At 42.5% G+C, this 25,697-nt stretch overlaps 2 protein-coding genes and 1 pseudogene across 2 annotated transcripts in view; 1 reads left to right on the plus strand and 2 right to left on the minus strand.

Moving 5' to 3' along the window:
• Nucleotides 1-893: 893 nt before the first annotated feature.
• The window catches only part of LOC131763415 (olfactory receptor 2H1-like), a 66,485-nt gene continuing 41,681 nt past the window's right edge, over nucleotides 894-25,697 (minus strand). Inside the window, 3 exon segments of the mRNA XM_067006632.1 lie at nucleotides 894-5,106; nucleotides 5,109-5,718; nucleotides 8,858-8,970. Of these exon segments, the coding sequence (XP_066862733.1) occupies nucleotides 4,640-5,106; nucleotides 5,109-5,523 (882 nt within the window). The 5' untranslated portion in view covers nucleotides 5,524-5,718; nucleotides 8,858-8,970 and the 3' untranslated portion in view covers nucleotides 894-4,639.
• Nucleotides 17,499-18,434, plus strand: OR11A1 (olfactory receptor family 11 subfamily A member 1). Its single transcript, XM_059075489.1, is given in 4 exon segments — nucleotides 17,499-17,634; nucleotides 17,637-17,672; nucleotides 17,675-18,318; nucleotides 18,321-18,434. Coding segments are annotated over 4 exon segments (930 nt in total).
• Nucleotides 22,244-23,190, minus strand: LOC131763360 (olfactory receptor 7C2-like; annotated as a pseudogene).

Consider the following 25,697-nt stretch of genomic DNA (forward strand, 5'->3'; position numbering starts at 1 on the left):
GGGGTAGAGCAGTGGGCAAGATGGGCTTTCGTGGGATGTACATTCTCAAAGAGGGAAGATGAAGTAAGTAAGTAGGCAGGTGAACTAAATAAACAAGGTAGCCTGAGAGAACAGCCAGGAGTGTGGGCATCTCGCAGTCGTTACCTCTGCTGCTCAGGACAGCGCTGTGAGAAGGTGTTGTGCACTCATGTCTGTTACCTGGCAAGGAGACTGCAGCTCGGAGAGGAAGACTTTTGTCCAGGGTCACACAGCTGATGAGGAGAGCCAGCATCCAGGTTGAGTGAATTATTGTCTGTTACTGCGTAACCTGTTACCCTAAAACACTGGCTTAGAACAATAATCATTTATTATCTCTCACGGTTTTGTGGGTCAGGGACTCAGGGGACAGTGGGGAGATTTGAAGGCTGGGGGCTGGAATCATCAGAAGGGTCTAAAGATGGGTGTTGGCTGAGACTTCAGTTGGAGCTGTCAGCTGGAACCCGTACACCTGGCGTTTCCATGCAGCCTGGGATTCCTTACAACATGGTGCCTGGGGGTGGGGGTGGGGTGGGGAGAGAGAGAGAGAGAAGTGTATCCCATTGGTTGGGGCAGTCACAAGGCTGTGCCCAGATTCAAGGAGAGGAAACACGGACCTCACGTCATGGTGGGCTGAGCATCAGTGTCACTGTGAAAAGAACACGTGGGATGCAATAAATATGTTGCTGCAGCCTTCTTTGGAAAGAATGATCCACCGCATCCGGTCTGCCTACTCCAAAGCGAGAGTTCACTGCACCTCGCACGCTGCTGTCTACCCTCGCAGGTCCATCACCCAGTCTTGTCTATTTGCTGACTTTCAGCCTCTTCCCAGGTCTTTGATTTCTTCTGGATGCTTCAAGGCCAGCGGTAATCCCACACCTAGCCGTTTCTGCCAATTGTGGTTCCTCCCACGGTCCATTGTAATTTTAGGACACTCTGGATAGAGTTTATTCTCTCCGGTTTTTGAAGCAGGGAATTCTGTTACTTTGTACTTCAGGGTCCATTAACCCGAGGGGAATCGGAGGGTGGGCTTCATATCAGACAGCTTCCCCCCACAAACAGGGGTGATATTCAAAATACCTAACCAATGAGGCATCCACTTACGCGGCCCCTGGAGCCAGGAAGGGAACACTAGTGACGGTCGTGGGAGACGAGACCTGTGTTGCTGCCGTGAACCGCACGGAGGCTCCCGCGAGGGGGCGCTGTGCCGGAACTGCGACGTCGTGGGGAGAGGGAGCCGAGGGGCAGTAATACTAAGCAGAGCACAGTGTTCTCGGGGGTGGAAGGGAGTACAAATAATCTTTTTCCCCAACCCATCTTAGGTTCTTTATTTATCTGGGGCCTTGCAAGTGGAGACCAGCAAAAGATTAATAAGAGAAAAACAAGTTTATTAACACGTGCATCGCGAATATGCTTGGCAATACTCAGTGATGAGGAACTCGTAGGGGTGGCTAGAACTGGGGCTTATATACCATTTTGAGCTAAACAAAGGAAAAGGGGTTAAGGGGTTTTGGGCTTCTGGGTAGTGGAGGCCAGCTTTGGGAAAGTGATCAGGAAAAGTGTGGTAAATAGGGATTGTTTAGTAAGGTTTGTTACGCAGATTTAAGTCTGTGCCTTCTCCTTAGATAAGAGTTGTTAAGAGTTCTCCTCTTCCTGGTACAGAAGAGGGAGACACCTTTATAAAAGTAAATTTACAAAAAGAAAACTTGTGCCCTGTTTTAGAGGTTTTCTTGTAGCTGCTGGTTTTCAATGGGCCTTTAGCTTAAAATAATCCATATGCCAAAGAGACATATTTTGGGGTGGCATATCCTGGTACCCTTCAGGCATGAGTGACTAATTCTGGACAGGGGTAACAGAAGCTGGGCCCTGTGCTTCAGGACCTATTCATGGTTCAGTCAGCCCTTCAGAAGTGAACTGGTGATTACACCCTGAGGTTCTTGAATAATGTCCCCTTAAGTGCTTCCAACTCATGTGTCGTATTGGATAGGGAAGTGCCCACACTCACAGGACCTAAATCCTGGAGTCTTTAATCATCTGCAAGTGATCCCCTTTTCCACTTGTAACCAATTCAGTAGCTTCTCTATATTTCTAAAATAATCCATATTTTCCCTTAAACCATTTGGCTCCCTGGTATAACTCCTTCCCCCACATCTTCCCATCTTAATGCACAACATATGTATGCCAGCTCTTTCCACACAGTAAATCAGCAAATATTTCATATTAATATTGTTCCCTCTGCTGTGTTTTAAACCTCTGGGAAGAATTCTCTGATGCCCATACCACCCAATGCTCACACACTTTATTCTTTCATTCTCTATGCCTTTGGCCTCGTACCTGCCCCCAACTCAGTTGTGTAGTGGTTACTTATGTTGGGATTGCGTCTCTGACCATCTTGATCTGCTTTGGACATTTCGAGGGTTGTGACTGAGTAAGCTTGTGCTGGGTTTTCCCCTAGGGTATCCAGTAGATAACTGTCCACACAGACTGAATGCGTTCGGAATAAGAAGTTAGTCCTAAAACCTCTGTTAATCCACTTATTCAACAAATCAGCTTTCATTAAAACAGATTGTTTACACTGCTTCAGTTAATTCTCTGTTGTATTTTCCATAGAGTCTGTCTAGAAAGGATTTTACTGTATGAGAACATTAGGGCCTCTGGGCACAGGGAGCTGATAAACAGGCCAAAAAAGTAGAGGTTTCCAGGTCCCAGTGAGAGAAAGAGGATAGAGGTGATCATGACAAAAATGTATTACATAAGTGATTTGAAAAGTAGAACTAGGGTTAGCATCTCTTGTAGGGTTGAAATTAGGATTATTAAATATAAAATAGGGGATCTACATTTAGTATAGGATACAATCAAATTAGGAGGTCAAGGAGGCAAGAAAATTAGCGCATGAATGGCTAAAATGAAGACTAGGATTAAAATAGAGTTAATGCTGCTGTTCTGTGCTGATGCCAGAGTAAATGTTGAATCAAAGCCACTTTGTGTTGGGACTAGAATAAAACTAGGATTTCCTTTTTTCTTATTTCATCAGCATGTATCCTAGAGAATTTGGTATTGTTAGCACTGCCATGGGGAAAGCAGGGAGACAGCATCTGTGAGATTAGGACTCCAGGAAACTTTACACATTTTTTGGATATATTTATTCATTCATTTACCCACTCATTCATTCATTTATAAAACTAATTGGGGGCCAATTTTCTGCAACATTCTGGTCCTTGCTTCTATGAGTCTGAAATCCAGGGGGGGAATTAAGCCAGGAACACACAACATGAACTGTACCAAAACTTCCTCCAGGCAGCTATTGTTTCTTGTTCTCAGGGGATGCTTTGGAGCATCTGATAAACTCTTATTCCAGGGAAGCAAACCTCCTTCAGCTGGGGGATCTAATAAATTAGACATATTTCTAGACTGGGATGATTTCCTCAAAGTTTACTGAGAGATGTGAGACTTCTCACCCGTGCTGGGGAGACACTATTTGTATTCAAGCACAGGGTTAAGAGCCTGGAGACTTGAGCCAGCCCTCCTGGGTCCAAATGTCTGAAATTGTTAAGCTACTACTAAATTCTGTGTCTCAGTTTCTGCATCTGAAAAAGGATGGAGATATTACCTGTTTCATAGTGTTGTAATAGAGATTAAATGAGTCGGTGTGTGAAAATTACTTTAAATGGTACCTGGGATATCATAATCACTATATAAATACCTAATAATAACAATATGATAATTATCATCTTTCTGAGCAAGAGTACAAACCTGATGACCTTAGAGAGGTCTTAGGTCAGGAGTCTGGGATGCCAGTTGTAATACCACATAGTGCCAGTTGATGGCACCAAAGCCCACATTGTTAAAACTGGCCTGCCGGCATAAACATTTTGAGGTCTCCCTCTCTGAGCTGTTTTCGATTTGTTTTGTGGGTGCCGTAGAAGATGAAACACTAGAACTCAAGAAGTTAAGCTTTCTCCTAAGGCTCTGTTCTGAATTCCAGCCTAAGGATACTGAAATATTTGACGACGGTATGAAAGCCACAGTGTGTATTTGAGAAGTTGCCTGATGGAAGTCACCAGGCCTGGGTTTTAGTCCTAACATTGCATGTCCTTGGGTGAGTTTCTGAACCCCTGGACTTCAACTTCCCCCCTTTCTTGCTGTCATTTGGGGGATAAAATAGAACAACAATGCAAAACAGACACTTAAGGAAGTGGAAAAAAAACCTGAGGGAGAAGTAAAGAAACTATGGTAGAAATTAGAAGTAGAGGTAAAGAAATAGTGATGATGTGACAAGGAGGTGAGTTGGAAATGGAAATGATAAAATTGGGGAGATCACCATGGAGGTGAAATGTATGAAATACAAAATAGAGAAAATATTAATTTGATTCATATGTTTCATATAGAGATAAGTACTTCCCCTTAGCACATTTTCAATCTCTGTGTCTCTGTGTCTGTCTCTCTCTGTGTCACACACACACATACTCACACTCACACTTGCATGCACGCACACACACGTGGCTGTCATCCATTTCTGTGACATGATGGATGGGAGGAGAGAAGAGGTGTGGGGAACACAGACTTCCTGACAAAACCATGAAGAAGTTGCTCTCACTTTTCACGCACATCAAGCAGTTCTCGCTCAGCCCTCCCTGGAGTCCTCCACCTTCCCCAGCAGCCTCCTGAGCGCTCTCTTTACCTTCTTGTTCCTCAGGGTGTATATGAGACGGTTAAGTGGAGGAGTGCCCACTGAATAGAAGAGACCAAAGAACTTGCCTCTCTTCTGGACATAGGGATTTGGGGGCTGGAGGTAAACGGAAATGACTAAACTGTAGAAGATGGTGACCTCTGTGAGATGGGAGGAGCAGGCCCAGGCAATGGCACCATTAGAGATAAGAATGAGGGCGAGTGGCGTGACCAGGAAGATGCCACTGGACACAGCTAACTGAATTTCATTGTAGGTGGTGTCTCCACAAGAGAATTGAATTAGAGAAGGGATTTCACATACAAAGTCATCTATTTGCCGATGGGGGCAGAAGGGCAGGTGGAGGGTGGGTGGTGTCTGGACTACTGATTGCACCAGACCCATTACCCAGGCCACAGCTGCCGGCACAGGCGGGGGTGGATGACGGTGGTATAGTGAAGGGGCTGGCAGACAGCCACGTAGCAGTCAAAGGCCACCACTGTCAGGAGGACACACTCAGTGGTCCCCAGAAACAGGAAGATGAAGAGCTGGACAGAGCAGCCAAGGAAGCTGATGGTCTTCTTTGGGCCCAAGAGGTTGACCAGCGTCTGGGGAGCAAAACTTTTTGTGGTGCCGAGGTCCAGGAAGGAGAGGTTGGAGAGGAAAAAGTACACTGGGGCATGGAGCCTGGGGTACAGCATGGACAGCAGGATGATGGGTGCGTTGCCCACTAGAGTCAGGCGGTAAGAAGTCAAGACAACCACGAAGAGGATTCTTTCAAGCACTGGGTGTTCAGAGAAGCCCAGAAGGAGGAAGTCCACCAGGGAGCTGTGGTTGACCATGGCCTATTCCTGTCCAGACCTAGAGGGATGAGAGGTGTCCGAGCAGTGCGTTCCCACCTGTCTTATAAAAACTCACCCTGGGTACTTGTCAGGTCTTACCAGGTGGACGTTTCTCTTCCCGTTCCTCTCACCCAGCACCCCCAGGTACATCAACATCCAGCAGCCCCTTCTCTTCCCGTGTCTCCAGGTCAAACACTGCCTAGTAGAATGGAGGAAACCATGAATGTGCTGAAAGACAGATGAAGCTTTACACGTACCTCAGACTTACTGGCTGAAGGCAAAGAAAGCCGATATAAAATATGGATTAATTAATTCAGCAAACAATTATTGAGTACTTATTACATTCTTAAAAAATTTTTTTAATTTTTGGCTGCATTGGGTCTTCGTTTTTGCGTGTGGGCTTTCTCTAGTTGCGGCGAGTGGGGGCTACTCTTCATTGCAGTGCAAGGGCTTCTCATTGTGCTGCCTTCTCTTGTTGCAGAGCATGGGTTCTAGACGTGCGGGCTTCAGTAGTTGCAGCATGCAGGCTCAGTAGTTGTGGCGCACAGGCTTAGTTGCTCTGCGGCATGTGGGATCTTCCCGGACCAGGGCTCAAACCCGTGTCCCCTGCATTGGCAGGTGGATTCTTTTTTTTTTTTTTTTTGCGGTATGCGGGCCTCTCATGTCGTGGCCTCTCCCGTTGCGGGGCACAGGCTCTGGACGCGCAGGCTCAGCGGCCATGGCTCACGGGCCTAGCCGCTCCGTGGCACGTGGGATTTTCCTGGGCCGGGGCACAAACACATTTCCCCTGCATCGGCAGGCAGACTCTCAACCACTGCGCCACCAGGGAAGCCTGGCAGGTGGATTCTTAACCACTGCGCCACCAAGGAAGTCCCCAAGTATTTAATATATTCTGAGCACTGTGCTACTATTGAAATTTCCCTTTCTTATGTATGGATGGAATTACAAAGAAATGTGTGTTGAGTGAATTTTCTGATTACAAACATTTCTGTAGAATTAATCTTGCTTTCTAGTGATGGGCATGAGTTTCCTAGAATCATTCATGTTCTGTCTACTTTACACCTTTGCAGGGGATTTCACCAGCAAGTGAAATGTGGTCTGTGGAGATTTCTTCAACTTTCCATTATGTGTAATGTGGAAAATAAAAACAAATATAGTGTCAGTCAAAAAATGATTATTGTCCAGTTCTATAACAGCAGAAGTTTCATAAGAGCTGAGGCTTGGACATGAAACGCTACCTTTTCATATAAGATGAAATTAGTAGTGAAAATACACCATATTGAGTTTGGGACATTTAAACAGAGTTTTGGTTTTGTACAATGCTTGGTTAGTTTTTCACATATGATTAAAACCTTTTTATTTTAAAATAAGTTTAAATTTACGGAACAGTTGTAAGAGTGGTTCCAAAGACTCCTATATAAACTTTATCAAGACTTGCCACTTTTTAATATTTTTACTCATTTGCATTATGATTCTCCTTCAATGTATTTATGTATTTCAATGTATTTACATATAATAATTTTTACTTGAGACATCTGGAGGTATGTCATGTGCATAATGACCCTTTTAATATTTCAGTATGTGTTTCCTGAGAAAAGATGGACTCAGATAAACACCAAACAATCAAATTCAGGAAACTTACTGATGCAACACTGTTAGCTAATGTTCAGTAACTATTCTAATTTTGTCAGTTGTTCCACTAATGTCTTTTGTAAGAAGTTTTTTTAATGTAGGATCCAGCTGAGGTTCACATAGTTTACTTAGATTTCATGTCTGACTCTGATGTCTTTAGCAACTTCTTCTAAGCCTCTGAACTAAGGAATCTACTTCAAAATATCAGACAATGTGGTCAGTCCATGCTGGAGGAGCTTATAGGATGGAAGGGAAAATGGGTTCATGCTCCTGAAAAACTTTGGAGAGGACACTGAACGTTATCAGAAGACCCTGATAAGAATTGAAGAGAAATAAGGCAAAAATATTGGGTGGATGAGAGACAGAGAAAAGGAGTAGTATGAGTGGGTGAATCAGGGGATGCTTCCTGGAGGAGGTGACTGTACTGTTTTGAAAGACAGGAGAGCTGAGGCACAGGAGGCCAGCTCAGTGGTAGAGCAGCTCTGGTAGTTGAAAGGCTGGCAGTTGAAAGGCAGGAACTAGGCAAGTTGATAGGGAGGTGCCTGGAGAGATGATAAGAAAATGGCAGTATCTACCCCTTAGTGTCTCCTCTTTGGGTTTAAAAGCCCCTCATCTTTTCATTTGTCCAGACTACCTCTTTTTGTCTCTTTACCTTTCCTTCCTCCCATTGTGCCTTTTCACTCTGAGGGGTAAGTATTTTTTCCTTTAATTTTTTATATTGTTAAATATTTGGAAAAAGACTCCTTAATCTTAGAAGCCTTGTGTGTGGCCCTCCCTGATCATAAGCACTTCCTTCCCCTGAAGAGGCAATCATTATTATTCTATTATTATTTTTTATAACTCACTCCTGTGTTGTTTTATATCATCATCCTTTGTGTCACTAAAAACTAGTCAAATGCTTCTTTTTTTTTTTTCTTTTTTTTACTTTTTCTTTGGCCATGCCCTGTGGCATGTGGGATCTTAGTTCCCTGACCAGGAATGGAACCCACACCCCCTACAGTGGAAGCTCAGAGTGTCAACCACTGGACCACCAGGGAAGTCCCTCAACTATGTATTCATCTGTCATCTATGATCCTAATACTCCTCTGCATCCCTTACTTTCTTATTAGTAAATTTTTGCCTTTATGTTATTTTTCAGTCTCTTCAATTTACATTATCCTTTAACCCTCTTTTTGTTCTTTCTTGTTCTGTTTCAGAACATCTTTTCTCTCACCTTTTTTTCTTGTCTATTTTTTTCTCTGACATTAACAAAATTCAAGCACTACTTTATTCACTTCTCATTAATTCTATATTCATGGATGCATTTATTCCTTTACTGATCGCCAAACAGCTAGTCATGTAATAGGTGCTACAAGGAAATGAGATACAAATTCTACTCCCCAACCCAATAATGACAGCCGTCTTTAGCAGTTACCATCTATTGAGCACTTCCTGTATACCAGGCACTGTGCTAAACGTTTCCTGGATACCTGGTTTTCACAGGTATTCTCACTACTTTCAAGGTAGTTAGTATTATTCTCCATTTACAGAGGAAGAAACAGTGTCAGAGAAGTTAAGTAACTTGCTCGAGACTGTACAGCCAATAAGGGCCAGGGCCAGGATTCTAGACCCCGTTTGATTCCAAATCTGCTGCACCTGATGGCTCCACTACTGAGGATACGTGGAGACTGATGTACTGTAGAAGAATTAACTTGTATCTTACCCACAATCAACTCAGTCTCCTCATTGCCTTGCTGCCAAAGCATCCCCATGGCAAGGAGCTTCTGGAATGGTTGGAGCTTCTACTTGATCATCACAATGAGAACTAAAAGCAAACTAAAGAGAGATGGCACGCTTGAAGAGATTGAAGGTTAGGTCTCAGGTAACAATGTTGATTGCTAATGCTGCCGCCACACTTTTCAAAGCACTTTGCAACAACCCTATGACCTGGATACTCTTACCTGGATATTCTACATTTGTTTCAAGATGAAGAATCTGAAACACAAACTGGTTAAGTAACTTGCTCAGAATAATACAGCCAGAGCTGAGACGTGAACCCAGGTGGGCTGGCTGTAGCACTGTGCACTGACCGTATCCCACCTCTATCATTCTGCTGGATGGATGAGGTCAGAGGGAGTTATTTGCCAACAGCCTTCCCTTCTCAGTCCAGGAAGTTAGCCTCTCTTCTAGTGGCACTGGAGGTAGAAAAGGAGACATGGCGAGGTGATGGAGGGAAAAATGCCATGACTCCCATCCCACAGAGAGCAAAGCTCATTAATTCTGCTAAGACTCTGGGGCCCTACAGCCCACAGACAGTTAATTAGCCATTGATCCTAATGATGGTTAAGAAAGGAGGGGAGGGGCTTCCCTGGTGGCGCAGTGGTTGAGAGCCCGCCTGCCGATTCAGGGGACACGGGTTCGTGCCCCGGTCCGGGAAGATCCCACGTGCCGCGGAGCGGCTGGGCCCGTGAGCCATGGCCGCTGAGCCTGCGCGTCCAGAGCCTGTGCTTCGCCACGGAAGAGGCCACAACAGTGAGAGGCACGCGTACCACACACACAAAAAAAAGTGTAATAAGTTGAAAACCATCCCACTACCCAGATACAACTTCTTTCTACATTTTGGAGCATTCCTTACAGACCTTTTAAAAAGTTAGTTCAATATAGGTCTAGAGACAATGTCTGTCTTTTTTATGTAGCCCAAAATGTCTCTAAAAATGAGAATGTCAGAGTGACCGGAGGGTAGAGTGGAACCACAGTCAATTTCTGAGGTTCTCTGAAACAAAGTGTCTACTAAGATCAGCTCTTGTATTTTTACTTTTTTTGACAACGGTGGCCAGTAATATTTTGATGCTCACTTAAACTTGGGGCCATCTGGTTGTTATATTCCAAACGCTATATATTTCTTGACATTTTGGAGATTTTTTAAAGCCCACATATGTTAGCTTGGATTGAGTATTGGAAGAAATGTGGGAAAAGTTCTTTCTATTGTTAGAATATGGAACCAGAGAGGTCTGATGTTGTCATTGGCAGGTGATGAGACTTGGGGACAGAGCGGGTACACTCTGGTGTCTTCAGCACTTCTTGGCTCCCATGGGTCACTGGCAGGAGTGTGGCAGGCTCACTGACTTGTCACACATCTGAGATCACGTTGAGTGAACAGTGAATATAGATTATCCTCCTTTATAGTATGTGTGTATACATGAATCTTTTTGTGCATGTATTTGTGCCTCATGCTAAGGAAGAGAAGGTCATGCATTTGATGACTTCTTATTTTTAAATAGCTAAAAACTTACACAGACCATCACCTAGCCTTATCATTGTCCACTAGCCTACTGAGAGAACTCTTGAGTATCTCATCCTTCCTCACAGAGTTCATCTGTATATGCATGTCTCTCGGTGTATATACGTGTTTATAATTGTATAGCTATATGTGTGTTTGTGTCTCATTTTTTTTTGTTTGTTCGTTTGGGAGTCCCATAGCTCATGGATAGGTTTAGAGGAACTCAAAACCAAATTATACATATTTATGTAGTAAATGAAGCCACTTTCCCAGTCTTCATGCTAATGGAAGGGAACAACTGGAAGATAGCCCAAGATATGAATAAGACAAAATAGTAAAAAATTGCAAAGTAGTTTCTATTTGCCTTTGAAATGTGGTTTATCTTTATTTTTAAAGCAAACTCACCACATCAGCCCAAGGTTTTTTTTTCCCCCAGCATTTCTGAACATTTCTTATCTCAACACGTTTCAACTTCCTGCAACAGTATCTGCCTAAGTCTTTTTAAGTCTAGGGTTTTCCCCTAGGCACTATTTCAGAATTAATGTTTTATTATTTTCACATATTTGTTCCTTTACTTATTTAAGGGAGATTTACAGTGGATTTCTAATTTCCAAGTAAAATCCTGGGCTGTAAGAACCATCAATTGAGAGTAGAGGTGACATACTTTGACTGAGCCTAAAAGTCCCCAAGATTCTACTTCAGAAGTTGAAGTTGAAGTTGCCTCCCAGTCAAATCCATGTCTCTTTTCTTGAATTTCCTGTGCACAGTACATCCTGAAGGACCTTGACCTAGATTTTCCCATGGGCAGCTCTCTGGATGTGGTTACATCTGTGCAGCTGCCGAAGGTGCTAATCTGGGGAGGAGGCAGCAAGATGGAGTGAGTAGAAGGTGCTGTTTTCATTTCCTCAGTTGCTAAGTTGCATTTTATAAATGCGACTCCATTGGAGGTGTGTGGTGGTGAGGACTTAAAAAAAGTGCACAACGTGAGAGTTGCTAGTTAAGATTTATTTGGGGCAAAATAAAGACTGCAGCCTGGGAGACAGCGTTTCAGAGAGCCCTTAGAAACTGCTCTGAGAGCCCTTAGAAACTGCTCTGAGAGCCCAGTGGGGGGAGCCAGGTTATATAGGAGTTTTGTAAAACAAAGGGCAGGTAGTCTGAACATCAAAAGATTATTGTTAATTAAAGAAAACCAGCTATCTCAAGTTAAGGAATTTAGTGCTTTTCTGTGTAGGGGATGATGCAAGAGTCTGGGCTCAATGAAATCATTCCTTTGATATGCACCTCAGCCATCTGGGGCCAGTATCCTGTGTTTTCACACTCTGAGGTTCCTCAGGGCTCACCTTAGGGAGTGGCTGTAGTCTGAAGGCTGCTAGAGGGCAGGTATTCTTTTCAGCCCTGAGCTTCCTCAGGGCTCACTGGCTCACGTTGGAGGGCTGCAATCGTTGATGACGCTGACATCCTTTGTTTGCTGATGTGGCAGGAAATATTCCATTTATAAACATTCCATTATCAGTGGGATGATTATAAGAACCCGGAGCAGACAACTTATATATCTCTGTCTCCCTGTAGCATCTGGCACATTCCCCTGCCTTACCCTAGGTGCTTGGTAGTTGTCCATTATGTGACTGACTGACCCCACTCCTCTCTGTGCCAAGACTCCCATCCTCTGCTTCTCCCATCCTCTGCGCCACCAGGGAAGCCCCTAGGTCCCTCATTTCTGCTCTTATTGCCACATTTAAAATAAATCCTGATCATCATTCACCTCGACTGACAACAGCTCCCTGAAACTAATTAGTTACATTTATACTCAGCAATCAGTCTTATTTTTTGCATGCTATTTCTATGCTTAAAATTCTCTATTGATTTTTTTTTTTTTTGGTGGTACGCGGGCCTATCACTGCTGTGGCCTCTCCCGTTGCGGAGCACAGGCTCCGGACGCGCAAGCTCAGCGGCCATGGCTCACGGGCCCAGCCGCTCCGCGGCATATGGGATCCTCCCGGACCGGGGCACGAACCTGCGTCCCCTGCATCGGCAGGCGGACTCCCAACCACTGCGCCACCAGGGAAGCCCTCTATTGATTTTTTATTACTGAAAAATAATAGTTGAAATTTATTGGGATTTCTGGAACTTCACATTAGTTATATTTTAAGTAAAATTAATATACATTCCACATATATTACCTAATCTTCACCAGAACTCTGCAAAGCAGGTATTATTTTCAAGACACAGATGAAGAATTGAGAGTCAAAGTATTTAGTAAGAGGTGGAAGCAAGACTCAAATCCAGGTCTTTGAGGTTTTGAGCCTGCCAGTGTTTCTATAAACCAGGCTGCCTGGATGACCAGGTCTAAGCTCCTTAGTAGAGCATGTAAGATATTTCACAGTCTGGACTCCATGTACCCTTTCAGTCTCATGTATCATCCCCTCATTAAGCTCTGGTAACATGGCTCTAGGGAACTCTTCAAAGTTTCTATTTCATACCTCCATGCATTTGCAAACACCCCATTCTTTGCTACCTAAAACTCCTTTTTATCCCTCAAGACTCATGTTGAATTTGACCTCCTGTGTGAAACCTTGCTCTGCTTCTCAAATGCCAAATCCTTTATCCTAGGTGCTTCCTTAAAGCACTTTGACTTGTCCATATTTGTGATACTTACCAAAGTGCTTCACGATATATCTGTTTATGTCTATCTTTCTAATATTAGACTTGAGCTCCTTGAAATCAGGAGCTCTGTGTTACTCATGGTTGTATTCTCAAAGCCTAGGATACTGCCTGGAAGAGAGAGCAGTAAAAACTAAATGTTAAGCGGAGGAGCTAATAGATACACCATCAAAGCTGTTTTCTAATTGTTATCTAGTTTCTTTGTCTCCAAATTCCCTGCCAGATGGATTTTCCTGGACAAAACTTTCATTCCATCATTCTTCTGCTTAAGGCACGACGACTCCCACAACACACTTTATCAAGTTCCAATTCCTTTCCTTGGCATTCTTTTGCAGATGCTGCAAAATCTGTTCACACCACCTGTCTATGAAAGTGTAGTTTTAAGTTTACTAGTGAGATTTTTCCTATTTCCCCAGAACTCATTCTAAATTCAAACGTTCTGAGAGAGTCTGCTATCTCCCAATAAGGATTGCTGAGAGATTTATGTCAGAAGAAAGAGCTCTACCTCTATCCCAGTTTTTACTTACATGTGAATAACACAGAGCTCCTGATTTCAAGGAGCTCAAGTCTAATAGTAGAAAGACAGATATAAACAGATGTATCATGAAGCATTTCGGTAAGTGTCATAAACATGGGATAGTCAGAGGGCTTTAAGGAACCAGCGAGAATGAAGGATTTGACTTTTGAGAAGCAGAGAAATGTTTCAAGGAGGAAGTAAAATTCAACGTGAGTCTTGATAGATACAAAGGAGTTTTTAGGTATCAAAGAACAGGGTGTTTGCAAATGCATGAAGGCATGAAATGAAAACCGTGAGGACTTCCCTAGAGCCGTGTTTAAGGTAAAGGCTGGGAGGAAGAGGTGGGTTATTTTTGTAGGGAAGGCAGGGCTAGTTTGGACAGAAAGTCTAGTCCTATCTCTGACCTTCCAGTAGTCTTATTCCCTGAAGGAAAAGAGATGCCTGCAGAGAAAGGGAGACTGACTTCTGATTTCCTAGCTGGATGCTCACTGGCCAGCAGATGCTAACCGAGTTAGGGAAGGAGCCTTGGGAGAGGTGATGAGGTGGTGAGGCCTCCAGGCAGAGAAGAGACAGACCCTGCTTCCTTGAATTACTTATTTCCCAGCAGTACAAAGATGAATCCTCCTGTAGGTACAGGCTCCAGAGTCAGGGTCACAGAGGGCAGATGATTTAGGAGCCATACTGGATCATTGGGCAAAGAGTTTTAGGCATCAAGAATTTAGTATGAGGCCACTAGTTGGGATTCAACTTGCAAGCTGAAGCTGAGAGGGTGGCCAAGGCTTAGGGGAGAGGCTCACCCCTGTTTAAATTAATCACACAAAGAGTTAGAGCAGAAGTTCCAACCAAGAAGAGGATGCAACCTTACCAGCATACTGTTCCTCTCCTTCCTTATCTCCCCTACCAGAAAAAGTAGAGGCAGGGAAGAGTGGGGGTGATGGGGGAAGACCAGGCTCTCTCCCCTTTACTCTAAGCTAATAGAGCAAATCTAGGACTGGCTGTTGGCTGGAGTTATTAAAAAAGGAGTATTGATATGAAAATGTGATTGAAACAAAAATAAACAGAGCTTTGTGTGCAAAATTATGCCTTAATAGAAGCAAAGGAAAAGTAAACAGTCTTAATAGCCAGAGAACATTTTTAAAGCTAAACATGACTGACAAATTAGGGAATTTGATTCAGGGTCATTAGGCAGTTGGCAACACAGTGGAAAGTGAGGGAGTAAACAGAGCACAGTTTGTAGCAGTAACCATAGAAATAAAACTGTTGCACATTTACAATCCATATGTTGAGACTCCCTAGTAAACTATATACATATATCATCAATCACTGATACACACTTAACATTTAGAGAATCTAATGGTTGGGAGCCATTTTAGGCAGATTTCCTTATTTTGCCCTGAAACCCTAGGTTGCTTCCTGCCTCAGTGTCTTTGCTCATACTTGGCATCCTCCTCTGTGTTTTGTAAAAAAGCAACCATTCTTTTTGATTCATTTATGAAGCCTTAGCCAAATGTTTATAGCAACATGCCAGTTTTCTTTCCCTTAAAGTCTTTGATAATCCATATAAAACACTCCTAGTAAGCGCTGTCTCAATTGAAATAGTTTTCTGGGATGGTGAAAGGGTCTGAAAGCTGGAGGGTTGGGCAGAAGGGTTGAGAGCAGTCTTCTGGGAGGACCACTATTGGGGTTGGTGGTTTAGGGATGCTGCAGAAAACTTAGGAGAATTTTGTGATGAGTTCTGGGAAAGAGACTGGAAATTGGGGGATGGGATGCTTGGTGGAGAGCGTTAGCCACCACGGAGATGGAAAGGTGGGTTCCCCTATGACTATTGGTTTCTGCTCTACTTTTGGTGAAGTCAACAGTTCAGGAACCTCCTCTGGAAAAGGACAAGTATTTCAGGGGGCTGATATTTCTTTTTCATTTAAGGCTGCTCTCCAGTAAATCTGCAATTGGTTCTCAGCCCCCCCCTCTTCGCAATTGTCAGCCCTCCTTTGTGATAAAGGGAAGGACCTCCAGTGAAAAGCCAAAGGAATCTGGGAGCTAGGAAAGGAGATGGAGAGAGGAGGAGAGAATGGCTCTGGCGAGTGGAGGGTGACAAGTGTGACATTTCTAATCAATGTCCTACATGATTTCACATTGAGCTCAAGAAGGGAGGAGTTGAAGGTGGGAAATTTCAATATTCTGAACTCTTCAGAAAATCTTGGCACATATTCTGCTTACAGTTTTTTTTTTAAGAAGTGCTATTTCAAGTGAGTTTCCTATTTTTGTATAATTGTTCACAGCTTAGTTCACAGATCGTTTAAAAAAAAAGTTAAAGAATTGGTCTTTATGGAGTTTTCTCCTCTGATCAGTAACACACTTCATTTAACCCAGAGAGTCAAAAAGTCTCTTTCTGAAAGGCAATTTAAAGAAATCCCACAGTCTTCCTCTGGAATCCCAGTGCTGCAGCGTCTTCTACTAAAACTTTCCCATTTCTCTATAATCCTCACATCCTACTACCTTCTCTTTATCTTCCTCTTTCACCCCACTACCCCAACCCGCTGAAAAATAGAGTGGGGAATGCGGTGGTCTGAAAATACAGGACTTGAAAATAGTTATGACTTGAAAATAGTTTTCACATGAGTGAACTTTTAAAACACTCCCAAGGACAGTCTCATTGTGGAGATGACAACCTTATTTTCACAAACTCTGCTAGCACATTCTGAGACACCTCTCTCTCTCTCTCTCTCTCTCATACACACACACACACACACACACACACACACACACACACACACACACACACACACCTGCATTTTTTCCTGTACCTTTCCCTAGGCTTCCAATCATTTGATGTATTCTCATTGTTTTTAATAAAAGCACACACACATCCCTTTGGATAGCATATGAGATCTTCCTTGTAGGTACTCAGAACCATTTTTAGCTCTTCACTCAATTACACATCTTTGCTTTCAATTATGTCTCTCTGCCTGGAATGCTATGCTCACTTTCCTATCCTTTGCCTGGTCAACTCTTACCTGTTCTTCAAAACTTAACCTACAACTACTTCCTCAGAGAGCCTCTCTGACCTTGATTCTCACCTCCCCAACCCCAGATCCTAGTCTGGGTTTGGCCTCTCTCTACTACCACTACTACACTTTCCTCAACATTATTATTTATCACATTTGTACTATAAAATCTTATATGAAACTAGAATATAAAGAAGATTATTTTGATAAGGGAGCAGGTAATCTAGAGACTATAAGTCTATAATTGTGCTAAGATAGTCATAAAGAGGTTGTGAAACGAATGGTGGAAGAGCAAAGATGGAATAGATAAGACTTTTCCAAGCAACAACAGATAAAGTGCTTGAGGAATGAGAGACATATTAAGATAAAGATGACTACAATATAACAAGCTCGGGTATCAGGCAGAATTTTCAAACCACTCACGGTGGAGCTGGTTGCGGTCAGGGAAGATACAATAGTTTGTTTTTTGAGCATGCTGATTTCAAGCTGATGATAGGACATGTAAAGCAGGCATTTGTAGGGTGTTACACTATTGCACATGCGGAAGGCTCTATGACTGGTTAGAGATTGGAAAGGTAGAATTTATCATATCATAAAAATGTTAGGTTGAACTAATAGGTTAAAGGGCTCTGAAGACTGGAAATTGTGAGTCTGGATAAATTCTCTTGAGTCTTGAAGAACATACAATTAAGGAATGCAGGGAAGGATAGGAGTTGGAAAAGGAGTAAAAGCAACTAAAAAGAGAGACAGATGAGGACTTGTATAAACGACTCTTGTTTTGGAGATTCACTTTTGTCTTTTTCATTTTAGCTCTACTTATCTCAGGCTTGGTGTAGAAGATACAAAGATGCACTAGAATTTCTTCCTTAATTACTGCCGAGCAGAAATGTGGATGATCCTCATGGAAATTGTCTCCATAGGAAACCAAACGGTTACTGAATTTGTCCTTGGTTTCTATGTCATAGCTGAACTGCATCTCCTTTTCTTTATTGTGTTCACTCTCAGCTATGCCTCCATCATGTTAGTGAACATGCTAATCATGTGGTGATGGTTAGCTCTCAGAGGCTCCACACACCATGTATTTCTTCCTGGCTAATCTGTCTTTCCTGGAGATCCTCTATACTTCCATAGCAGTGCCAAAAATGTTGAAGGGCTTCTTGCAGGAGGCAGCCATCTCTGTGGCTGGTTGCTTGCTCCAGTTCTTTATCTTTGGTTCTCTGGCCATGACTGAATGCTTCCTACTGACTGTCATGGCATATGATTGCTACCTGGCAATCTGCTACCCACTCCTGATGGGACCCAGATGGTATTTGGAGCTGTTGGTCATAGCGTGGCTCTCTGGCTTCATGGCAGATGGATTGGTTGTAGTCCTGATGGCTCAGCTGAGATTCTGTGGCCCTAACCACATTGACCACTTTTACTGTGGCTTCATGCCTTTGATGAGCCTGGTCTGCTCAGATCCCAGTGTAGCCCAGATGACAACATTCATTCTCTCTGTGATCTGCCTCACTGTTCCCTTTGGACGGATTCTGACATCTTATGCCTGGGTCGTGGTGGCTGTGCTGAGAGTTCCTGCTGGGGCCAGCAGGTGAAAGGCTTTCTCCACTTGCTCCTCCCACCTAGCTGTAGTATCCACATTCGATGGCACCCTCATGGTCTTGTACGTTGCACCCTCTGCTGTCCACTCCCAGCTCCTCTCCGAGATCTTTGCCCTGCTCTACAGGGCACCCTGGTCACCCTTCTCTTCAATCCTGTGATTTATACCCTGAGGAATAAGGAGGTTCATCAGGCACTACAGAGGCTTCTCTATGTTAAGCAAACTGAAACAACTGATTGAAGGAGGATTGTGGTAAAGATTTTATTTGGACTTTGGGATGTCTTCTGGGGTTGGTTGGGTAGAAATAACTTTGCTCTGTTCTGACATTTCTCTCTGTGAAAAGTTTTATAGTTATCATACTCATGCTAAAAATGAGTATTGTAGAGCAATAATTTTGAAGTGCTAACTTAAACATTTTACTTTAATATTTTATTATTCATTTACTAAATAATCTATGAATATTTACTATAGGAAATAGATGTACAAAAATAGCAACACAAAACCAATCTAGAAATCTTGGCCACTTGTATGTATATGTATAAAACAAGTTGAACCATGGAAGTTTGTTATCTAGTTTTCCATTGACTACTATGTCTTGAACCTCTTTTTATTTTGACAAATACGTATTTATTTATTCTTCTGAGCTTTTAAGTATAGCTAAACACGATTTGTTTAAATAATCTTCTATTGTGCAAATTTTTAGTTGTATTCAATTCTTTCACCATGCAAATATAGTTCACATCTAGATTTTCCTACAATAAATTCTTAGGTGTTGAATTGCCAGGTTTAAAGACATGCATATTAAAAATATTTAAAGCTGAATGCATTGTAATTGTTTAACAATTTTACTGTAGAAAATTTCAAATATACACAAAAGTAGATAGAACATTATAATGAACCCCATACAGACATCATCTAGCTTCAATATCAACGTTTGCCAATCCTATTTCAACTGCCTGTAGCTCCTTTTTTTTTTCTGAAAAATTTTAGAGCAAATTCCAGATGTTGTGTAAGTATTGTGTTGTGTAAGTCGTGTAAGTACTTGTTCTACGTGCAGGTATGATTGATCCTTGAATAGCATGGGTTTGAACTGAACAGTTCCACTTATATGCAGATTTTTTTCAGTAGTAAATACCACAGCAGCACAGGATTTGTGGCTGGTTGAATCCAGGGATAGGGAACCTCATACAGAGGAACCATGTATATGGAGGACCAACTCTAAGTTATAGGTGAATCTTCAACTTCTCAGTGGGTTGTTGCCCCTAACCTCAGTGTTGTTCAAAGGTCAACTGTATTCATTATGCTCTCTGATTGATAAAGGCATTTAAAGAAAAAAACATGCCGACCCTGATATTATGATACTTAATACACATTTCCTCAATGTCATCTAATACACAGACCATGTTCAAATTTCTCCAATTGTCTTTAAATTCTTAAAATTAGGATGTAAACAAGATTCACACAATGTATCTTGTTACATTTCTTAGTCCCTTATTTCACAGCAGTCCTTCTCCCCTCTTTTTTTCTTACCTTCAACCTAAGGGAGAAATCTCGTTATCTCTAGAATGTTCCATAATCTAAATTAGACTTTCTGTTGACCTATGGTTTTGTTTGGCATCTACTCCTATATCTTGTATTTTATAGAAACTTGTTTTGTGTAGGTCTTAGCCTATTGATGGTGTAGTGATGTCATCAGCTAGGAATGCCTGGGGCATTCACCTGCCCCCACCGACATTTATTTCCCTGACCAGAGCCAGTGCTGGGGCTGGGATGACCATTGTGGTTCTTGTTATGGTTGCAAGATGCACCTCAGCAACAACCATCAGGGAACTTTGAAAAAACAAGGTTTATTACCCATAGGTCCTGGAGGTTACATAGCATACCTGGGGCCACACAAAGAGATCTTAGGCAGAGAGAGAGAGAGAGAGCATGGACCTGGGGCTGTGCCTTTATTGGGATCGAGGGTGGGGTGCCTAGGGTTGCATGGGTTCATTATTTATTGGTGAGTATAAAAGGCAAGAGCAGGAATTAAAGAGTAAGAAGAGAAAAGCAGAGTCACTCAAGCAGTTAATTGAGGTCACCCAGGGTTTTCTAAAAGGGGAACATCATGGGTGGGGTGGCCTGGCTCTTTATCTAGTTGTGTAGTTGACTATATGTTTATTTGAGATGAATGTGTTTGAAATAGATGCCCCAGCAATCAAAAGCTTAATGTCAGGCACTTACATCACAATTAAAAAAGGTAATTATCAGGCACCTACACTACAAAACTGATGTTAAGATAGAAGCTTAATTGGATCTTGGTTTGCTTTTTAGCAGAATAACACAAAGTTGCTGTGATTTCTACTGCATCATATCATGAGGCACAAAATGTTTGGTTGTCCCATTTTTAAAGATGCCACCCGTCACTGACACCACTTTTGTTTGACCATAAGTGGCATCCGTCTGATCCATGTATTATTCAGTTCTCCATCAGTCTTTCACCTAATATTTTTAGCTTCCATTGATAAAAGTTGATAATTAATGCTCAAGTGATTTAATTCTTTGAACATATTTTATTTTCATGTTTTGAACTTATGTGTAGCTGTTGTACAATCTTTGTGGATTCCTACATCTGGGCCACATCAAGTTCAGTATTTGACTTCCTTTCCTTTTGAATATTGATAAGATTTTCCCATGTATTTGTATGACTAATAATTCCTTCTCTGAATACAGATCACTGTGGAAACACTGGATTCTTTCATCTTCTTCTTCAGAAGATTGGGTTTTGTTCTAGAAGACATTTCAAGTCACGGAGGATCATCTTGAACTTGAGTAGGTGCCGCGGACCAGCTGGAGAAAGAGGATCTCACCGCCCAGGGTCAGAAGGGAAGGGGTAAGGAACTGAAATAGCACCGACGAATGGGGTCAGAAGGACCAAAACAACTGATGGTTGCAAGGCAAATTTTATTGTACTAGAGTTGCAGATTATATGGACTAGAAAAGGGAAGGTTGCCAGACGGTAGTTTACATTATCTAATGACTGTCTCGGCTCAAGGTTAACTTCCCTGGGAGAAAACCCATAAACCCAGAATCATCAAAAATAACCTGCACGTGCAGGGGGAGAGACAGCTTTGCTTGTCTCATTTTACATTCTTTCTCTGGGCCCTGGTGATTTATCTCCCATGGAATGAAACAAGGAGGGGAACAAGTAGGGACAGTCCCTTTGAGCAGCGGCGGCATGCCTGGCATGTCCGCAGCCTGCTCTCAAGGCTGACTGCTTCCCACAAGTAGGCTTGGTTTTATGCTTTGACAGTATGGATTTGTGGAAAGCCCAAGGTGTCACTCTCTTGTGTGACATGACTCAGCTTCCAAATTCTGTCTTCCTGGTGGGCACAGTCAGGGCTTTGGTTTTAGCCTGTGTTTGGCCAGGTCTAGAGTAGACCTTACTCAAAGATGTGGTTTTTACTCTTAATGCTTAGACTTTAAGAGTGGTAGGTTGATAACAAGGATATTAATGAGCTGTTAACAGGCTGTCCCCCGTTTAGCAGGGTCAGAACAGCACACTTTCCTGGTACTGCTCTTCCCCAAGCCCTGCTCCTCTTCTAGTGTTTATTTTATTTCAATTCTGTAGAAGCTTCTTTCTCAAAGGGTCTTTCCATTCACATGTACAACCTGGAAATCAGTCACAGCTACAACATCTGCCCCCAAATGTAATTTTTGGGTATCCTCTGCACAGATCTCTCTTCTCTTATGCCTATCCTACAACTTTCAGTTGCTTCAGGTGCCCCAGGTTTCCCAAATTCTGATTTCTGCTTTCTTAGGTCAGTGGGATTGCCCATGTGTTGATTCACAACCTTGGGAATTCCCCAGGTGAAATTCAAAACTGGCCCCTATACATGGAGGGCAAGGAGAGACCTTGAACCTAGTTCTCCTGGTTTCTATTTCAGGAGTTTTCTTTCCAGTAGATTATGTAATGCTCTGTGAAAATCTTGATGTTAATTGATGCACTTTGTAAATGGTGGTGAAGTGGAGAGAGATTTTTCCCAAATGCTTGTTTATGGGGGTTATCCTTAATCCCAAGAACTCTCCATACCCAGAACCCTTTTCAGTGAACTCTTCACATCCTTATTTCTCAGACTATAAATAAAGGAGTCGAGAGTCAGAGTTACCAGGGTATACATGACAGCAGCAACCAGCTCCCCAGAGACGTGAGAAGTTGATGGGGACTTCCGGTAGGTGGCAAAGACTGTGTTGTAGAAGAGAATGACCATGGAGAGGTGGGAGCTGCATGTGGCCAGGGCTTTCTTTTTACCCTGTGCTGATGGGACCCTAGCTACAGCAAGGAAAATGCGGGCATAAGAACTTATGATGCAGAGGAGAGGGCTGATTCCTAAAAGTCCTGTCAGAACCATCAATAGTTCCTCATTGAGGTGGGTATCAGAGCAGGAAAGCCGTAAGAGTGGGCTGAAATCACAAAAAAAGTGGGTAATCTCTAAATTAGTATGCAATGACAGTCGAGTTAGCAACAAGGTTTGGATCAAAGAGTCTGAGTGGGCCACTCCGCATGACACACCCACCAGCAGTCCACATCTGCAAGGAGTCATTAGAAGTGGATAGTGTAGAGGACGGCAGATGGCAGCATAGCAGTCAATAGCCATGGCAGTCAAAAGCAGGTTGTCCATATCAGCAAAAAGTGCAAAGAAATATAATTGGGCCACCCACTCAGAAAAAGAGATCAACCCACTGCTAGTCCACAAAGCCTCCAGCATTTGGGGGGCTGTTTTGGTAGTGAAGCAGAGGTCCACCAGGAGAGCTGGCTAAGGAAGAAGTACATGGGGGTGTGGAGGTGGATGTCTGCACCAATAGTCAGCAGAAGTAGCAAGTAGCCTAAGAGACTCAGCAAGTAGAGGGCCAGGAAGAGACCAAAGAGGAGCTGTTGTTTGTCTGGGTCACTGGACAGCCCTGGGTCACTGGACAGCCCTGAGAGGACAAAGTCAGCATTCTTGCTACAGTTCATTCTGCCATCTTGATGTGCTACAAGAAAAGAGCCAGCATGAGAAGGATTCACTCACTGTTAGCTACAGGTAGATAGAAGCTTGGATCCTGTCTATTGGCAATGGGTTTTCCATATACCACCAGTATGAGGAACGGATAAAAAACTAAAATAGCAATGGGAAGGACAAGCGTTGGACCTCATAAAAGATGGTCAAAGTAAGGAGGCATAAAGGTAAGAGAATGAGAAACAACAGAGACTTCCAGGATTTATTAAAGTGTAAAGGAGTAAACTTTGTATGATTGATGGTTTAACTACTTGTTTTTGAATATGTTTTCTTCATAGGACTACTAGTCTTTCAAATCAGAGGCTGCATCTCAGTACTTAGCTTAGTGCTTGGCATATAGCAGGGGCCCAGTAAATGCTCCTACCCACCTACACAGTCACTATTCTACTTCAGGGTATTGTTGATTGACTGGAGAACGGTTATCCTCCTAACTGTTTTAACATGGATCTTGCCCCATCCAATACATTCTCCATACTATAGTAAGCATTATCTTTTCAAAAAAAGAAAATCTCATCATGTCACTTCTTTGTTTAAAAATGGGTCTCCATATTTTGGAGAGTAATCCCTTTACGGTTGTTTTGTTTGCAAATATTTTCTCCCATTCTGAGTGTTGTCTTTTTGTTTCGTTTGTGGTTTTCTTTGCTGTACAAAAGCTTTTAAGTTTAATTAGATCCCATTTGTTTTTTTTGTTTGTTTGTTTTTATTTTCATTACTCTAGGAGGTGGATCAAAAAAGATCTTGCTGTGATTTATGTCAAAGAGTGTTCTGCCTATGTTTTCCTCTAAGAGTTTCATAGTATCTGACCTTACATTTAGGTCTTTAATCCATTTTGAGTATATACAAAGAGCTCATGCAGCGCAAAATCCAAAAAACAAATAACCCAATCGAAAAATGGGCAGAAGATCTAAATAGACATTTCTCCAAAGAAGACATAGAGATGGCCAAAAAGCACATGAAAAAATGTTCAACAACACTAATTATTAGAGAAATGCAAATCAAAACTACAGTGAGGTATCACCTCACACTGGTCAGAAAGACCATCATCAAAAAAAACTATAAACAATAAATGCTGGAGAGGGTGTGGAGAAAAGGCAACCTCCTACATTGCTGGTGGGAATGTAAATTGGTGCAGCGACTATGGAAAACAGTATGGAGGCTCCTCAATAAACTAAAAATAGAGTTGCCATATGATCTAGCAATTCCACTTCTGGGCATATACTCAGACAAAACTATGATTTGAAAAGATACATGCACCCATATGTTCATAGCAGCACTATCTACAATAGCCAAGACATAGAAACAACCTAAATGTCCATCAACAGATGAATGGATAAAGAAGATATGGTATATGTATATACAATGGAATATTAACCATTTAAAAAAATGAAATGATGCTATTTGTAGCAACATGGATGGACCTAGAGATTATCATATTAAGTGAAGTCAGAACGAGAAAGACAAATACCATACGATATAACATATGTGGAGTCTAAAAATATAACACAAGTGAATACATCTATGAAACAGAAACAGACTCACAGAGATAGAGAACAGACTTGTAGGAGTTCCCTGGTGGTCCATTAATTAGGGCTCGGTGCTTTCACTGCCGTGGCCTGGGTTCAATCCCTGGTCAGGGAACTATGATCCCGCCAAAAAAAAAAAAAAAAAAAAAAAAAGACTTGCGGTTGCCAAGGAGGAGAAGGGAGAGGGGATAGGGGAGGGAAGTACTGAGAGTTTAGGATTAGCAAAGCAAACTATTATATATAGGCTGGATAAATAGCAAAACCTTACTGTATAGCACAGGGAACTTATTCAATATCCTGTGGTAAACTATAACGAAAAGAATAGGAAAAAGAATATATGCAAAACTGAGTCATTATGCTGTACAGCAGAAATTAACACAACATTGTAAATCAACTATACTTCAATAAAATTTTTTTAAAAATGGGTCTCTAGAAAACCATCGCTCTTATGAAAAACACCCTGCCATGTCTTACAAAGCTCATTTGTTTTTTGTTTGCTTTAAAATTTTTATTTATTTATTTATTTATTTTTGTCTGCTTTGGGTCTTCATTGCTGCGCGCGGGCTCTCTCTAGTTGCAGCAAGCGGGGCTGCTCTTTGTTGCGGTGTGCGGTCTTCTCATTGCGGTGGCTTCTCTTGTTGCAGAGCCCTGGCTCTAGGCACGTGGGCTTTAGTAGTTGTGGCTTGCAGGATCAGTAGCTGTGGAGCACGGGCCTAGTTGCTCCGCGGCATGTGGGATCTTCCCGGACCAGGGCTCAAACCCATGTACCCTGCATTGGCAGGTGGATTCTTAACAACCGTGCCACCAGAGAAGTCCCAGCTCCTCTGGTTTTGACCTCAAGGTGTCTCACCAGCTTCATCTTGCACCACAGTCGACTCATCATCTGCTCCCCAGAAACACTGGCTGCACTGTGTTCCCTTATATGCACCATGTTCATTCTC

Source organism: Kogia breviceps, chromosome 10 (genome assembly GCF_026419965.1).
Source record: "Kogia breviceps isolate mKogBre1 chromosome 10, mKogBre1 haplotype 1, whole genome shotgun sequence".
NCBI classification, from domain to species: domain Eukaryota; kingdom Metazoa; phylum Chordata; class Mammalia; order Artiodactyla; family Physeteridae; genus Kogia; species Kogia breviceps.